Source organism: Oryzias melastigma, linkage group LG6 (assembly GCF_002922805.2).
Source record: "Oryzias melastigma strain HK-1 linkage group LG6, ASM292280v2, whole genome shotgun sequence".
Classification (NCBI taxonomy): domain Eukaryota; kingdom Metazoa; phylum Chordata; class Actinopteri; order Beloniformes; family Adrianichthyidae; genus Oryzias; species Oryzias melastigma.
In genome coordinates this window covers 28,273,115-28,292,418 of record NC_050517.1, presented here as the reverse complement: position 1 = coordinate 28,292,418, position 19,304 = coordinate 28,273,115, and the positions used below count along the sequence as shown (strand labels likewise).

Genomic DNA, 19,304 nt, shown 5'->3' with positions numbered 1-19,304 from the left:
GTCCAGTTTGTGCTACAGCACATCAGACTGCATCTTATAAACATTATTAAGTAAAGAAAATGTAAATCTACATTTTAAAATTACATTTCATTTTAATATGAACTTCCTAAAAGGCTAAAACAATTAAAATTTCGAGAAACACCAACGAAAATGTTGACTTCTTAAAAAGAAAACATTTATAGACTTTTTATTGTTTTATTGTCATTTTTATATGTTAAAATATAGATTTTTTAAATAACATAAACCTTCTTTTGTCTATTTTTTTCCAACTTTTTTTGGCCTTTTTGTCCAATAAATGTAACTAAAATCTACTTTATGATTTAAAAATTCTCAATAAACATTAAATATGTTGGGGGGGGGGGTCAAATCACAGAGTCAGTCACGTGACTCTTCAGATGCCATCTGATTGGCTCTCTTGCACTAAGGCCATATCACATTTTGTACATTTTTCATGTCTGAAATTTTGGTCTTTTTTTATGCTTGCGTGATATACGTAATTCATAAGTGTTTCTTGTGTTCGTCATTCGATGATAATTTGGTTTTGAGCTGTTCAAAACTTTGGTCATTTAAGAATTACGGAATTTATACGTATTTTATGTAGTTTATGCACAACTATTACGTAAATCTGTGCATATGATTTTGTGAGATACATACGGAAATTAGAACGTCTAAGACTTTTCAGGCATACTAGTGTATAACTTTTATATTGTGCACCACCTCAGAAATTACGTAATTGACGCATGAATTCCTACTTAATTGCATGGTCCAATGTTTCACTTTTTACAGTGCACCAAAAACATGTTTGTCATGGGAGTGGGCCTTAGACAATATTTCATTTTTATTCTTGAGTGTGTTTGACCAAAACAAAAAAGAACGAGTTGTTTTTATATTTAACTGTCATCCTATAAGTTTATTCTCAACAAGAATATTTGCAAGAAATGTTGCAACAAATGAAGCACTTAGCAGATAGTTTAGCATCGACTTTTTCACTATTGGTGGAGTTTCCTGTGTTCACCTTTTTTAAATTACTTTTTTAGCTGATGTTGTGTTTTTTTTAATAGGGCTTCAACTCCATTTTTGAAGATTGTTTGTCATTACTTCATTTTTAATATTTCTATATGTTAATACTTGTGTGTATATCTATAAATATAAAGAATTTGAAGAAATTTCTGGACCTCAGGAAGAATATTTGCAACTGCTTGGCTGCAACTAATGGGAATCCGTAATAAATAATAATTATAAAAAGTAAAATTCACTAAAGAAAAACAAAAAGCTGCTTTTTCTAAAAATCAAAAAAGACAAGTCACCAAGACAAGACTGATCTGTTATTCCTGTTTTAATAATTCGTTTAAAGTATATTTTTAATGTGAAATTTGAGTAGACTTTTTGCTGTGCTGATGGTTTTTACAGACATCAAGCAAAACCTTCTTCCTAGTTTGGTTGAGGAAACTGTTGGTGGTCCTACAGAATGCCCGATGTAATCAAAAGTTATCTAAATGTGTTTTTACAAGACTGCCTGGCCGCGTGGTTCGGTCTAACTCCTGCTGCTTCAGGGAGCACACAGCATTTCAGATATGACATGAGCTGAGTCCAGCATTGGATTCTTCCAGGACCAATTTTTTCCACAGATGCAGCTTAAACTGCAGAGTGTCAGCAGCCTGCAGCATCACTCAGATATGAAGCATCATGTCATGCAGCTCGAGGAACCCAGACTTTTTTCTTTCTAGAAACATGATGAACAGAAACTGAACAGACCCTAAAAGACATAATATAAACTTTTTTTAGCCCCTTCTACTATCATGGATCAGTCATGTGTCACATGTTAAAGTCTCACGTACTTCAGCATCCAAGAAAACAAGACAGCATGTGTCTCATAACAGAACATAAATGCTGGAATAATTTTTTTAATTGCTAATTTTCTTAATCTTAATGGTTTAATGCCAGTTATCACGAGTTAACAACTGTTTACTTGAGATAATGTGATTAAATTATAGCTAATTTTCTTAAGATAATGGAAAGAATGTTTTCCTATTTGGAGATGAATCATTCAAAGCAAGAATAATTCTTCATACAGACAACCAAGATACGTTTATATCCATACACAGACATATCATAGAATAATTAGGTAGAAAAGTGATTGGAAAATGCTTATACTTTTAAGTAATTAATTAATTAAATGATTATTCTTACTTGTAAATAAGCACATTAACGAAACTCTTAAGATTCTCACAAGAAGTTCAATAGATTACTTAAAAGGAAACAAACTTATATAATAACCCAGTGTGACTCAGAGTTTTAATTCAGTTTTGAGCGACTCAAACTCATTCATCTCCACCTTGTTCTGTTGGATCTTCAGGTAGGCCCAGATGGACACGTCCAGTGTGGCTACAGAGTGAAACGCGAGCTTTACCTGCCCATCTACCTCATTGACTTCGCCATCTTCTACGTCATCCCGTTGCTCCTCGCCATTGTGTTGTACGCGCTGATCGCCCGGATCCTCTACCTCAGGTACTGTAGAGGTGGAATATTTTAAACTCCACCATTGTTTTTTTTTTCTCTGTGGGGTCATAATGAGCAGCAGTACTATCCCTTTTTTATTTTACACAACAAATCACGTGATGTCTGGGGAAAGCAACGTTTGGTGTGAACCACACATGTGAAAACGCACAAAACAATTTGAGAAATTATGGTTTGGACTGAATTTTTAAATAACAAAATAAGCATTACAAATTTCTACCGCTCTTAACAACTACATGATAAAAAGCTCAACAAAAATCAAAATAATAGTCGGAAATTTAAAGAGGGATCAGTTATGTTTGAGTCTCTAATCTGAGGATTTCCTTCATTATTTAAGTCTATTTTTGATTGTTTGTTTTTTTCAATTAAAATACTTTTCATTTTGTTTTTTTTACAATATATCACATTATACTTTCTTTAGAGACAAACATTTGAGGTCAAAGTTTGTGTTATACAGAGGGGTTTGTGTAACAGGGAATGTTGTCCTTCGTATGAGTTTGAGAGTTTCAGTGGGTCTTTACTATTTACGCTCTATGTTTGAGTGCAGCCTTGTGTCATAATACTTCTTTGTGAATCTCTTGTTGTTGCTTTGGCCCAAAAAATACTTCACAAATAAAGTTGGAAAAGATTTGGCAGTTTGTGGGCAAAGACTCAAAAAACGTTTGAGTCTCTGTTTGCTCCTGAAATTCACACTAACTTGCCGTTTTGAAGCCGACTTTGGGAATGTTTTGTTTTAATGTTAAAAACCTTACTGCACCATTGTATTATCAGCAAGAAAAACATCCATATTATGACATTTAAATGTTGACTATCACTTTTTTTTGAGATACCAGAAGTGAAAGGTGCATCGCCATAGCAACAACAGACATGACATCCCCTCACAGCAGACATCCATAATGACACCTGAGTGTCAAACTGCCTCATAGATCATAAACCTGTCAGATTATTTGCCATCTGTCCTGTTTTTCTTTATTAGCCTTTAAAAGTAACTAACAGTTTACATCAAATACTTTATGGTGTTATCTCTGTAATGCTGCACTTTCACTTTCCTTTCTATAGTAAACTTGTTACAAAAATGGAGAAAAACACCAAAATAAATGCATTCAATGGGCTTTTTAACTTCCTCTCCACCTCCAGCCTGATTTGAAAAGCTTGCACCCCATCCCATGTTTGTTCGGTCATGATGGGCTTTCTCTTGTGTCGCTGCAGCCCTCTGCCTCACCAGCCCGACACCAGCGCCACCACACTGCGCAGGAGCTGTCGGGACGCCTCCGAGGCGGCAAGACCGGGTCGCCAGGGTCGGCCAAAGAGCGCGCTCTCCTCCAGGAAACAGGTCTGAGCCTCATCACACCTTTGTCACCTCGCCCATTCACCTCCGGCGTTCTCATCTCTTCTGCTTGTCTGTTCCCTCTGGTGTTTGCTGTGATAACTGCAATTAAACACCAGCGCATCAGAGGTTTCCTGACGATGACATGTGGCTTTAGAACATCGCCTCTTCGTCTGGGCTGCTCTGAGCCTTAAACGCTGTTACGGTTCTAATGGCTGAGCAGGCTGAGAGCGTTTTTGAGCTCTCTACTGGAGATTGCATGCTTCAAATCAGCAGCTCCAGGACTCAGGAAATATTCTGCTCTGCATACCATCAAGAGCCCTCATCCTCTCATGAGCTGGATTACAGTGGTGGGTGTCCTGCTGGGGTGCGGCTGAGACAAACCTTCAGTTTTTCAAATCCCCAGTTGAAGTTTCTCCAAACATGCAGCCAGACAGGCTTTTATCTGCCCTGCTCAATGGGAGCTCCTGTTACTGGGACCTCCTCACGACAGTTCCCAGACAAAAAGAGGCTCCTCAAGGTGGTGGTGGGGGCGTTCTGACCCGGCTGCTGGTTCCACACTGCGCCTTGAAGCTGCCCAGCAACATGTTTTTCTAACCTTTTCAATGCCCAACCTTCCCCACTTCATTTCCTCTCTTTTACCCAGAGCAGAGCTCTCGTATTGTCCGCTATCAGCACGTTTCAGTCAACTCGGTTTAGTCCAGTTACTTGAGGGTTATTTTTAGCAGCCTCAGAGAGGCAGGGAGTCACCTGGATGTTAGAGTAGAACCAAGCAGGCCATCATAAATGTGACATAACTGTAGAAGAGAGGAGGTCGGTTGGATGATGGATTGCAAAAGAGGCTAAATGTCAACAGAACAAAGCAGAATAACTGAAGGGAGGCTGCAGAAAGAAAAATTAACTTCTACAAAGCAGCGAGTCTTAAAAGAAATCCTAACCAGAAAAATGCTTTCTTATTAAACCCCGGCTGGTAAGTGACTGCACAAAAGAGAAGTCTTCTATTATAATATTTGTATTTTAATTAGTTAATTAAAAAAATACAAGTAAACCTGCATGTTAAGATGGAAATACTCTGACATAAAAAAAGACTTTGCTTAGACTTAAAATTTTTACTTTATCAACAATAATGTTTATTTTTATAGTTTTTAGTTGAAATTTGTAATTAAAAATTATTGCCACTTTTAAGAAAAATAACCCCAACTTTAAGCTTTTTGTTCCACAACTGTCACAAAAATGCTCCTGGAGGGACTGGTATGTCACAAATACACACCACAGAGTTGATCCTTTTTATATTATTGGTTGCTGATGTGCTTTGGGATATTTATCAAGAAAAAAGTGAATCTTGGCTCAAAAGAGTTTGAAAAATACTGAGATAGAGTAAATGGCATAAACGAATGCAGTGGTCCCACACACGACAATAGTACATTCATCATGTTCCTTAAATATGGAGATGAGTTTTCCAAATTTTCTAGTAAAACAAATCCATAAAAATACATCTGTCATTAAACATTTCATTGGACTTCTCCAGACTTCTTCAGCAAAACACAGAAGTATTGCCACCGATAGCATTTTTAAAAATTGAATTTGTGTGTAAGTCTCAGCTGGATGAGTTTTATGGTCATCCTCGACATGGAACGGCTTTGTCTGCCAGCTGTCAGCAGTTTGCTGGGAAACAATCAGCAACTTTCCCCCCTGGAAACCTTGAATGAAGCCTTCATGAATATATGAGCTGTGTCTGCAGTCACCTACAGCTCAGAGGCACGCATTAAAACCAGCAGCCCTCGACATTAATGGATCTTGAGTGCTTCACCTTCCCCGCAGGCCGGGTTGCTTCCAAGTGCGTTTGCACGAACACAAGCCTCAGTGAGACCAAACTGGAGAGCGGAGAAGATCCTAATCTTTTGTGTTCAAGGAGCTCCACGAGAGCAGCAGATTTACATAATGTGATTTAGGATTTACACTGAAGTGTGCTTAACATAACAGATGATTTCACCCTCTCTTCTTCAATGGTTCTTGACGCTCTCATTCATCGTTTGATCGTTCGACTCTTCCTGATAAGAGTTTGATAAACTTGTGTACCAAAGAATGTCACTTTTATGATTGGAGATTATGACAGTGGGGTGTGAGATCGCTGCACGCTTTTCATCTCTGAGAGTTTCTGCGTTGCTGTGATCTCCTTAAGTGCTGGAAGAGAGCAGGGGATACTTGGTCTCTGTCACAGTCAGAGCAGATAGCATCAGAGGCTAAATGTTAATTCTCTGGCTCAGTGGGAAGATCAGCAAGTCTGTGTCTTTACTGAGAGTGCTGCTGCTCCTGAAAAACACCAGGAAAGAAATGTGTTTGTAACGGAAAAGTCAAGTATCCTGCGACTGTGTAATTACCGTTGTGATACACACTTTCAAAATGTCATCACAATGCTCTGTGTTTAATTATCAATGTACAGGGATAACTAGGGTGCTCTACTCTTTGTCTTCTTTGCAGTTAAACGCTTTGCTGTGCTGCCATTTACCTGCAGAGCTAACAGTCCGCCTTCAGAGACGCTGACTCTTATCTCAAATTACAGTTTTCTGGGAGGAAAGTTGTACATGACACCGGGTGTAAGCCTGCTTCTCCTGGTTTTCTGGTGAAAAAGGCGTCAGCTGAACATGCTCAGATGAAGGAATGGATAGTTGGAGGGGGAGAAGTGGGAGGGGATGTAAAGGTGTGCAGCATTGCTGAGGGCTGATAAGACTAATTGCTTGAGTCTTCCTGGATGACTGGCTCGACCCCTCCCAAATGGTGTATCGCAGGGCTTCAGAAATGTCTGATCCGTTACCATGGTCACCAGGCAGCGACGATGAGGAGAACGATCGTCACTTGCAGAGGGACACAAATGCACAGTCAGAATAGACTGTCATACTAATGAGCCAGTATTAATTTCAGTCCAGCGAGAGCCAAAACATGTGTTTTGGTGTGAAACCACAATAAAACTCTTCGGACAACTGTGAGCTGAACTGTCCAGTGATTATACTGTCAATGCTTTCTCCGCTTTGGAATCCTCAGGAATTGCACTAATTGCGTAAATGGTTGAAGTGTTACAGTAGTTCAGAGAAAGTCAACCATGGAGAAAAAGCTTTTGGGTTAAAGGGGATGAAATGAAGCCTGAAGGAACAATATGTCCAATACCAAGAACTATTAAACTTCGTTTTCACGGAGCGGTATGGTCCGGTCCGGTTCGATCCAGTATTTTTAGCGTTTCCATTGGTAAATAGACCCATTAAACAGTTCTGACCTGTACCTCTTAAGGGGCCCCCATCCGTTTTAGGTCCATAGAAAAATTGAATAGGACGATTGCCACCTGCTGATTGGTGATGACATTAGAAAACGCCAATATGGCGCTAAGCTAGCGTTTCCGTTTTCCTCTTTACGGTATTCTTCTTTGCAAGCTTCTTTAAAACAACATTAAATTCCTGTTATACATGAAGTACAAAAAGTAAAACAATAAAAAGACGAGCTGCTGGATGACCTCCGTTGTTGTTGCTTCTAGTCATCGCATGACAGTGACGTAATGACACACTAGCGGTCTACACCGCGCATGTGCCATGAAAACAAAGTGGAAGCGAGGCTTAACTGAGTGGAAACGCTCGCCAGAATTAACTGATCCTGTACTACTCCTCACGTACCGGACTGCTCAGTGAAAATGAGGCTTTAGACCAGCCAAGACCAAACCAAACCAACCATCAGCCACATGTCAACGGTATGACTCCAAGGTTTATGAGCACTGTTCTGCAGTAACTCTCTGATCTGGAAATCAAAAATGGTTCTATTCTACTAGCAAACGCTTAACCCTTTAACACCTGCTGGTGACGCTTAAACACAAAATCTTTAACAAACTGTAACTTTTGAACCATTAACATGATCAACGTAATTCCAGCAGATTTTGAAGGAGAAAAGCAGCTCGAACGGTTGAAAAGTTGCAGTAAATCAAAGAGCATAAACACTGGAGTTCAGGTGTTAAAGGGTGATGTTGCCAGTGTTTTATAAATCCTTCCTATCCATGAAATTTTCCCACTGCGCACGCACACACTGAAATTACATCATATCTTTCAGTTATAAATCTGTGCTACGTCTTTAGACTTGTGATTACTATGCTGTTTTTTGCAGTTTTTGTGACTTCAAGGTACATTTAATTGTACTAGATGGAAGACAGTATTTCTCCACTTCAGAATCTGTTAGAAATATGTTAATTACATAAATGGTTAAAGAGTCAATAGAATGTCAACACTCCAGCTAAAGCTCTCTGTTAAAGGGTTCATTTTGGGCTGTGGCCTAGACATGGTATAAAGATGCTTAGAGAAATCAAAGTCTACAACACAACAGTTCTTCCATCACAACTATACTCAATTAATTATAATGGCAGCGGCTATAAAAATACATGTCCAACCGCTAATACATACAGCAACAAACTTTAAATAGCAAGATAAAACTCCTTGAAATACTCAAGAGAGCCGGTCCCATTAACATCAAAGCCTAGGTTGGGTCCAACCAACGAAGTTGATCCGGACATGTGCTACGGTTTCTCCATTCAATTGTTATTGTCTTTCTCTGCATCTGCTGCTTTTGATCCAATAATAGATCTTACAGGCTTTATAATTTGGTGGATAATTGCAGTAGATTGCTTCATTGGTTAAAATGTTATCTAGTTATCAGTAATTTTTGTGTGAGCTTTTCTGGTTTTACATTTGTCAGAGCACTACGTTCATATGGGGGACCTCAGGGCTCAAATTTAGGACTCCTTCTGGTGCTTCTGGTCAACTGATCCGCCTGAATTTATTAATCTTCACAGCGCCTGTCCACATGACCCTCTACTTAGCTGCTTCACTTTTATATTTTTATGCTATATTTTGGTTTTGGACTGATGTGCTTATACTCAGTGTAAGAACTCATTAGGATTTATTTCCATAGTTAAATGCCTTCCTTTTTTAGTCAAGTTGTTGCCATGGTAAATCGTTACATCCGAGCTTAACCCTGTAGTTTATTTTGCTTCTTCTCAGTTTTATTGCAGAGAAGCCATTCTGTAATTCAAAGATGTAAATAAATGCAGTGCAGATCGATCTGTGGTTCTTAATAATGAATAAATTAAGTGGCACCAATGTGAGATCAGTCATTTTCATTTGGTGAATCATTAAAAAGAGGTTTTAACTTGTGAATTTAGTTGTGTAAAAATAAAATATTCATCTTTAGTTTTGCTACCAGGATGACTTGATGTATAAATTCAATTTAAAGCCGCAAATAATTGAAATAACCTCAGTTATTGAAGCTGTTAAAGTAGAATTTTGAGACCAGCAGATGATGTGAGGGAGTTCAAAGATCAAGGAGTCAGTCTTGGAGGGGCTCAGCAGTGACAGGATGAACGTTAAAATCAATGTGCTGTTCAGCATAAAGCTCCTGGGGAAGGAGGTAAAAACAGTTATGATCCATGCAGCTCAATCCTGGACAAGCTGAGATTTATGGAGGTACTTAGAGAACAGAATTACAATAATCAATACAGGAAGCAATCGGGCCGTGTGAGGATGGCGGGGGGAGGTGTTTGAGGAAAGATTCAAGCAAAGGTTAATGATACCACACAGATGGAAGCCTTCAGACCGACCCAAATTATTCACATGTGCTTCTAAAGATTATGTGCTTCTCTCACCACATTTGGTTTTACAGAAGTTTGATGAAAGTCCAGCAATGAGCTGATGGAAAACTGCATGTGCTAGTTCAGATTAGGACACCAACCTGAATGGTGCACAGTACTCTCTAAAAGCATTCTATGCAATAAAGCTGAATCTGAATTCTTCCCCTAACCCCTCCCCATTGTAGGGGCATTTGACGGGGTAGGGTTATCCAAAATATTTTTTTAAGGGCTAACATGAGGGTGTACCTCATCACGCTTAAATTTAAATGTAAGTACTCACTTTTTGTTTTAGCGTGACCTTTTTAAAGTTATAAAACGGATTTTTTGTATTTCCGAGCTCTAGCAGCTCCAGGCTAACAAAGCGAATATTGATGATGTCATCAAGTGGGAGCAACGTTTGAATCTGAAGACAGCCGGTATGTCTGCATTCCTTCCTTTTATAGTGCTGTCTGAATCTACAATTTTAAAATCGAGTGACAAAGAAAATTCCCAGAAGTCTTTGCGATAAACTAGAGTGCATCGATGCTCACGAGATTGGTGAATATAAACCACAATGCATACTGTGGGAAACCTTTTTTGCAAAAAAAAAAAAAAAAAACTGTTTAAATTGAATTTTAAATAAGCCGGCAACATTTTCATTGTCAGAACACAGTTATGCGTTTGTGCACATTTTTTCCATGGGCATGCTGCGAGCGACAGGTCGTAGTGAGCTTTTAAATAACACAATTAACAGCTGTTTGCAGCTGTAGAGCGTCGACCTCTGATGCAGCTTATTCCCGCCTTGTCCGCCCATGTGTTAAAGACGACACTGAACCCAACACTGCCTCTGGTGGAAGGTTGGTGCCAGTGTTTGGCAATGGAGCCACCACCAGTGTGTGAATGGGTCTATTTTCATGACTTCCTTTGAGGTGGCCATACACACCTGTGCTCCCTTGTGCTATCCTAGGTATGTTGGCTTTGGGAGTGGTGTCATCCGGATCCCACAAGACAGCACGCTGAACTTTTATTTTTCAATGATTTTTGATTTTCACTGGTGTCCGGGGCAGACATAAAATCCTGTTCGCCTTCACCCACGTTTGTCATGGGATGGATAACATATCAATTTAAGACTTAAGACAGCACAAGGGTTAAAATTTCTCTATAACCCTCCACGGGCCTGGCAACCCAAAAATCAGTAGCACCTGTATGTGTCAACCCCCCTAAGGGCGCATGTGACTCAAACTTAACCAGTAAAGCTGCATTTATTTTAGTTTAAACAGGAAGTCGTCATGTAACCTCCTACTGACTTTCAAATAAAAATGATTATGTATTTACTTATTTATTTATATTTAATTTAGAAAGAGCTGAACCTAAAAATCCCAATTCAAAAATTGTCAAATAAAAATGATTAAGAAAGAGAAGAACTGAAGTAAAACAACTAAAACTATGGAGAAAAGTGGATGATTGGCAAATGGACCTGCTGGGATTAAGTTAGTGATTAAAACAGAGAGCAAAACTGCTGAACGACAAAAAATATACATGAAAAATATACCTTAAAAAAAGGCACCAATCCTCATAATTTACAAGCTAATTAAGCACAAATACAGCCTGGTTTGAGAATGGTTTTAGTCTCAGTAAATTTAGTTTATTTGTTGTAGAAAAATCTACATATATATAATCACTAACTGTCAAGGAGAAAATGTTAACTTTAAAGTCGTATTAGAATTCATTGGATTAATATTATCAAAAAAATTAGATCAAATGCATACATTTCCTCTTAAAACGTCAAAAACATTAATTCAAAACCTTGAGTTTGACCTCAAAATGATTCACAATTGAACCTACCTGGCTTTTCCTCAGAGTGACAGTTGCTGAAAGATGCTGCCCATCCACTGAGCAGTCGAATCAGAGCGGCTGTTTCCAGGTGAAGGCTTTTTTAAGGACACGCCAGAGGATGTGAAAAGTCCTCAGGTCAGAGGCCCCTTCATTCCCGTGGCAACCATGGAGTCAGTGGTGTTCCTCGCAGCATGAGCAGACTGCAATCCGGCATGAAAATTATTTCTGTCCACATGACTTATTCCAAAGGAGCAGAGACGTGGATGTCAGAAAACTTCCACATTCCCACACGGGTTCGCATAGCTGGACATTTCATTCGCTGGTTAGAGGTCATTTTGATGGTCAGTTCAGCTACATGATCATGTCCTGCTGGAGTGATATTATCAGGAAACTCTTCAAACTTCCGTCTGTTATAAAAACATTTTCCTCATTCATGATGCTGGGATGGATAGCGTCTCACATCTCTGGTTTGAATCCCAACAGGATCTATCCAACTGGAGCATATTTTTCACCGTCCATCCATCGGTTTTCCCCAGACAATCCAGCTTCCTCCCAGTGTAGAAATGAGCTGAATAGGTTGTTTGGTCATTCTATATCGTCCCTTAGGAGGGAGTATTAGGGGCCCTGTGATGGACTGGAAAAACATGACCCCTCACTGGACAAAGTTAGAAAGGAAGATGAATAGACGTTATTCTGGACTCCCTTCCCAGCCTAAAAGATCTTTCAGAATTAATTCTACAGGTTCACCCAGAAAACACTTGTTATTAGTTCCCCAAATGGTCAATTAAAGACTCACTCTGATGTAAATCATGTTTTTAGTCTTTTTAGCATGTTCTTGTGGTGTTTATCTGATGTGTATTAGGAAAATTAAACTCAAATGTGCATTTCTGAGAATGTATTTATTGAAATTGGTGTGAATCAGGAGCAGACAAAAAAGTCTGTTTGCAAAAGAGCTTTAATGTGACAGAAAATACGCTTTGAGGGCCACAAACTCCCTGCTCTCAGCAACAGGAAGGGGAAAAGGGGCGGGGTTGCACTGCTGCAATGGTCACACCCACAACTCAGATGAATTTCTAGTGAGCAGAATCTTTGTCCTAGAAAATGACACAGGTTTTTGGCTAAAAATGGTAAAACCATTATCAAAAGACCTCTAGAAACTCTCTAAAAATAGATTAAAAAATGTTCGGAGAGGGACTTAAAATATTATTTTCTGCTAAAGTGTATATATTTTTTGGCTTACAAGTGAAGCAAGTTTTTAAAGACAAATAGAGATGACTGTTTTAATTTTTATGTTTTTATTTATTTTAGTTTCATTGAGGTTTAGTACATTTCTTGAACGTATTATGTTCTTGTAGTAGACAAATTAAATGCTTATTGATTTAGTCACATGAGCTTTAAATACAAGTTTCAGAATGCATTTCATTAAATATCAGTTCGGTTTCCCTTTTCCATTAGTTTCCCCCACCATGACAGTTTCTCCTCTGATTTTAAGTCGTTAATCTGTCTCATAATTGTATTTTGCACCTGATATCGGGTCAATTTATTTCTTCACATTATTTCATTTTCCATTCACCACTTAAACGGCTCAATTAACCGTAAGCTCTTCTTAATTACCTATCAACATGCGCTCGGAGACACAAAGAGCATATCAAGTGAAGTCAACTCCTCCACACCTTTGGAACCGTCTGCCTGTCTGACCTGCTGATGACTAATAATCATGCAGCAATCACTGCTAATCGCATGAGCCATGACGGCACACCAGCTCCGGGGCCCGTGAGGTTTGGCACGAATGCATGGCTGCTTGAGCATTTCTGTTCCATGCACACATTGCTCTGAATGCATATCAACATCATGTTCAAACTGAATTTAAAGACTGGGGTGTAATGTGTTTGTTTTGAGCGCTAATGCTCTTTAAAAGTCTGCGTGTCAGGCTAACAAAGCTCGTCAGTGAGGCCCATTGTGGTAAATTCATGAGGCAGTCACTGTTACCTGGCAACATCCTCAGTATCTGCGATATTCAGAAATAATTGGCGGTACTTTGATTAAACTAAATTCTATATAGGTTCTATATGATCTAAAAAGAAAGCAGGCTAAAGTTAATCTGTTTATTTAAATCGTGAATTCACCAACGAAGTCACTTAAAAAACTGATAACTTTTTCCAATAAAAATATTACTAAAAATAATTTTTAAAAGAAATGTAGCATGTTGGTGTTTGTTCTGCTGAGGCGAAAACAACAGAGATCATTCCTTTGTGGTAAAAAAAATACTATTTGTTTCATATCTCTAACACTACGGTCACATCTCCCAGAATGCCACCATGCGGCGATTTAAATGCAAGTTTTTCATCAAGTTCGTCAGGTGGCTGCACGGCGGTATTTGTAATCAGTAGGCAACAGTAGCATTCTTCCTAGGGGTGTGTATTGGCAGGAGTTTGGCAATATGATACTTATCACATTTCATGTGTCACAATACGATACACATCTCCATATATTCCAAACCAGCACCTGAAACAATATTTCCCCCTTTTTTTACGATTATGACCTAGAAAAATCTTTCTATATTACACCTTTTATATGACTAAAATGGTCAAATATATTTTATCTAATGATCAACTGAATCAATATTTTTGATAGTTTCTTAGATAAAAGGCATTTCAGGAGGATTTCCCTTTTCCAAACACAATCGTCATTAATGTAATTAATCGTTTAAAAAAATATTTGTTTAATAAATATAATTTATCCTCATAAACTGATGTGTTTTTTGCATTAAGCTGATCTAAATCCCAGACATCTGCCAATCTGCTGGGTAAAAACCAATCATTCCTGTGATATTCAGATTGTCAAATATTTAAAATCTTTCTGAGACATTCTGTCTGTTCATTGAAATCCCACATTTAAATGTTTGTTTCACAGAAGTTATTTCCTAATGTGCCTGATTGGATTTTACATAATTTTGTTTTGCATTTCGCCTCATTTATTCTTTACTATCGTTGTATTAATGAACAATTAGCTGCTTCTCTCTTTGCTTCACTGACAGGGATTGGTTTTTATCCTGGAGGGTAAAACCAAAAAAAACTTCCTGAGATTACTTCTGTAGATGTATTTGATGGTTTTGGGGTTTGGGTGGGGAAAAGAACAGCTTATCTTTGATGTTTTGGAGGTTTGTTCAGAGTCGGGACAGTAAATATGTTTCGTAAAAGATGCAGAGGCAGGAAGGAGATGCAGAGAAAGAGCAAAGATGAATGGAGGATGAATAAGTGGACATGAAAGTCGTTAAAGCTGTTGGAGGAAAGAGTTGAATGGAGGCTAGAGCAACTCTTGAAGACGGCTGGAGAAAATGAGGAGGGATAATAACTTTTCAGTGTGACTTGAGAGGCCAAAGCTCGAGTTTAGGTTTCAGATTCAGTCTGGTTTAAGCTTCACCACCAATCTGCACAAAGTAGAACCAAAACTTCAGTTTCTGAGGATAATCCAGCTATGTATTTGTGGTTATTTACCTACTTTTATGCTTATTTTCAGGTGACAAAGATGCTGGCTGTGGTGGTGATCCTCTTCGCTCTGCTCTGGATGCCCTATCGGACTTTGGTTCTGATCAACTCTTTTGTGTCCACTCCCTACCTGAACGCTTGGTTCCTCCTTTTCTGCCGGACTTGCATCTACGCCAACAGCGCCATCAACCCCGTCATATACAACGCCATGTCCCAGAAGTTCCGCCTGGCCTTTCGCGGGCTGTATAGTTGTCAGCGGCTAGAAGGGAATCAGCGAACTCTGTCAGCCATGCAGTCCGGGTTCGGCACCATACGAGACGTGCGGCCCACGCAGCCCTGCGCCAACCAGACTCAGGAAAAAGCAAGGAACGCCATTCTCGGGACTTCTTCCAATCCAAAAATGAAGCAGAATGGAGGCGGGCATCGGGAGAAGTTGACGGTTAACGGCGTGTCAGCCGACCGCGATGCGGACACTGGGCCTTCAGATTTCAGCTTCAGACACAATCCAGACGAGATGTTCCAGACGGGTGAGAAGGAGCTCGAGCAGTCTGTGTCGAATAACCCCACCGTTCAGTTTTTAGACAGAGATACATAAAATAATCATCAGGAACGTGTAAATAGAATCATTCATACACATTTACAGCTAAAAGGCATAAGTGAAAAACTGCTTTTTTTGTTGTTACAAAAATGATACGTTTTGGAGAATTTCTCTAAAAAAATGTTTACACTTCTCAAAGACAGGGTGCATTTATTTATTAAAGCTGTTGATTTTCTGTATGTTTACTACACATTTACTAAGATGGTGAAAGGAATCGATTCAGAGATTTGATGGAGTATTACATTTGACTCAGTTTTTACTTTCATGATCGCAGGAGAACATTTTCATTTATATGACAAAAGCTGAGATAGCAAAACAAATGATGATTAAAAAATAAAATGTTCACATTACTATCAAAATTATGGATCAATTTGTAATTGTCACAAATGTGTAGGCAGCTGGATCCAAGTGTTTGTTTGGCACAGACAGGAGAACAAGAGTGAAGCACAACTAAACGTCCACAAAGCTAAACCAGGGTCAGGCAGGCAGAGGTCAAACACGAGCGTGAGGGCATCAAAGAACAACCAGAGGGATCAGGGTCCAGGTTAGGGTCGGGTCAGATGAAACAGAAGATCAAGTCAGGATGAGAACGCTCCGTGATGCAGACAGATGCAGAGCTCAGTGCTCCAAGTACTGCTGGGAGTGATTGCAAATGGGAAACAGATTTGGGGCTTCTGGGATTGACAGCAGGGGCTGATGGGAAGTGTAGTGTGGAGACCCAAGAGGGGGACACAGGGGACCGATTCATGACATTATTGGGAACTTTTGTCTTCACTGACAAAAAACTGTTTCTCGTTTCCATGACATTAACACTATTTCTATGTTTTAATCCGTTCAGCCAGAAGTGTCTTTTTTACCAAAAGGTTTTGACAAAAGATAGTAGAACTTTGCATGGTACCATATGTTTACCAAAAGATATGAACAATTTAAAAGAGAATATGTTCATTTTGTTTTGGCTAAAAGTGGATTGTTCCAAGGCCCAGTCCACCTATTTCAATGTGGCAGCTCCTCAAGCAACCATTGAAACTGGAAAACAAATGTGTGCACATTTTTACAAAAAAATGAGAAATTTAGTTTGTTAAACTGCAGTTAGATCTTTGCGTCAATTAAATGTTTTTTTTTTTTTCGTAGATTTTAATGAAAAAAACAGCTGTTACTCACTCTGCTTTTGAAAAATTGACATTAAAATAGTGATAATTCGTCAATCTTTGCAGTTCAGAGCCAACACATTCACAGCAGAAAACGCACAGAAACATTGAGCTGGGAGTCTCTTGTACATACAGTTGTTGTTGTTACTATTACATTTTAAAGTAAGATACATTTCTATAAAAATATGTTTATTTGGTGATATTGTGATGCAAAACTCTATGAAAACCATTTATTACATTGAGGTTCATTTTTCAAACAACAAAAATATGAACTGGTAATAAATTCTATTTATTGTTTAGTGAAAGTAATGTTACACATATTTGCTATTCTTATGATTATTTTTCATTCTTATTTACCAGTACTTTTAACATTGAAATAAAATGTATGTGGATTTATGTGGAACAAAATAAAAGGTTATTTAAAAAGAATAAAGCTACATTTCCTGCTAGAAAATTTACATGCAAACTAAATAGAAAATAAATAGTCAATTAGCAACAAATAATTTTAGGCTACATTGATAAAATGTCAAATTAAGTGCTGTGTACCTAATTAGCTGATTGAAAAGAGAATGACAGTTAAATACCCAATATGCTAAACTCATTTTTTAAAAGTGTTAAACCAAATGCTTAAAAGCTCAATAAAAGAGGATTACAATAAAACAAGTTAATTACAGGCTAAATATAATAGATTTAACTCTGAAAATGAGGTTAATTAAATCCAAAAGGAGCATTATAAATGATTGGTAATGTGGAACAGTGTGTTCTGTTAGTAATTAAATGCTGCATGCCAAAACAGTCGAACAAAATCCCAAAACAACTGAACAGGAAATAATGTTTTCTAAAGCCAAAATGCTCCAAATGAATTCCTAATAATTAGCTCTATAATGTGTGTGAGCAAAGAGATTTAAAGTATTGGTGAAAGTGCTGAATTATTCAGTAAATATTAGAAAATGCAATAGTTACACATCAAACGGTAAAAGAAAAACTGGTGCTATGATTAATGATGAAAGTGTAGGACCACAAAAAAGTGCAGTGAAATGATGCTTTTTAAAATAGCTAACAATAAACTTTAAATAATGTTAAAGAAAGTCAATAAACTTGTTTAAAATCTTAATGTATTGACTCTGTTTCATAAATTCTGTTCTAAAGTGATAAAGAATTCAGACTTTGAGCACATCTAATTGTTTAAAATGTTATTATTGGTGAATTTATAGTGAAATGTTTGGTATTTTTGGATGTTAAATATTTTTAATCAATATTTCATGCAAATTTATTGACAGTTTTTATGATCTTCTGATGTTTAGTTGCTACATTTAAAATTCAGTACTGATTGTGTTTAACATTAACGTTTTGTGTTATTTAAATGAATTTCTTGCTTCCATGAACATATTTTAAGTCAGCTTTCCCTTTAAGTGGTGACGCAGGTCATCATCAGTTCATTTCTTTTGGCGCTGCTGCAGAAATCTAATAGCATGATGACATGCATGTCTAGGTTGTAAACAGTGATGTTAGCTTTCCAGCCTAATGCCTTTGTATTTTTTTTCTTGAACATTGTTTCACTATGGAAAAACCTTTGAGTGTCCTTTTTTTTCAGGTGAATATTTTGTTAAAATGTAAATAGATTTTAAATTAGCTTTTTTGTGTTAACTTCTTGTTGTATTTCAATGTTGTAAAGGAGGATGTACAGTGATGTAAAAATTGTGAAAGTTATTTTATAAAATCAGCAAACACAATCTGTATAATCATGTTCCAAACATTTTGATTGCAAAAAAAAAGATTCTCTATGAGGTGATCAAGCTTCAGTCCTCAAGATTTATTAGTCGCTCTGCTTTAAGGCGTGTCACACTGCCGCTTCCTTCGATTTGCGCATATTGTAAAAATGAAAAATGATCATACGTGAATATATGAGGAAAAAGAGAGAAAAGTTGTGAAATTTTGACACATGAATCACGAATGAACAACGTTAAAACCACAGAAGAAGTACGAATAAACACATAAACCCGTACGTCATTGAATTTCTTCACTTTGAGTAGAAATTCCATCGCGTTAGCACCATGGTCCGCAGACCCTCATAGTGCTTTGCTTTATTTAAAAGTCGGATTCCTCTAGTTCTAAATCAGCTGCTAGGCCCCAGCCAAGGCTCGCCCCGCCGAGACGCTGGAGCGGGAGACCGCTGGAGGTCAGCCAATTAATGTAATGACTGTACTGTACATAATCATTAAAATTTAATATGCTGTTTATTAGTATTTTGTGAGTCGATTAAGTAATTTCAATGTGAAATGTGTGCCACATATGCAAAATAAAAGTTAAACATCGGTGGTACATGTGTTAAAAGCTTTAGACATTGAGGAATTGTCATAGAAAACCACAAATATGTGCATCTATTTCGCAAAAATCACTCACAATTGTGCAAGATTTACATATTTCCATGTAACATACATAAACTATGCATAAACTGTGTCAATCGACCAAACATTTTGAACAGCTCAAAACCAAATTCCCATAAAGACCCGTTGGTCGAGTCCCACGACGGACATTTGTGCACATTGACGAACGCAAGAAACATGTGCAAAGTAGATATATCATGAATGTATCACAAAAGACTGAAATTACATAGGTGGACAATGCGCAGATTAAATGTAGAGGCAGTGTGACACGGCCTTTAGGAGGTTTGATGCAGTGGCGGAGCTAGAACATTTTACATAGGGGGCAGAAGACTTTGGAAGGGTGGCAAATGAAAACAGCAGTGAAA

General features: G+C 38.0%; 1 protein-coding gene across 1 annotated transcript in view; it reads left to right on the top strand.

The window, feature by feature from the left end:
- The window catches only part of trhr2 (thyrotropin releasing hormone receptor 2), a 37,731-nt gene extending 18,434 nt beyond the window's left edge, over nucleotides 1-19,297 (top strand). The window contains exons 4-6 of the mRNA XM_024281002.2: nucleotides 2,357-2,508; nucleotides 3,727-3,850; nucleotides 14,838-19,297. Of these exons, the coding sequence (XP_024136770.1) occupies nucleotides 2,357-2,508; nucleotides 3,727-3,850; nucleotides 14,838-15,401 (840 nt within the window). The 3' untranslated portion in view covers nucleotides 15,402-19,297. The remainder of the gene's footprint in view (nucleotides 1-2,356; nucleotides 2,509-3,726; nucleotides 3,851-14,837) is intronic.
- The last annotated feature ends 7 nt before the right edge of the window (nucleotides 19,298-19,304 follow it).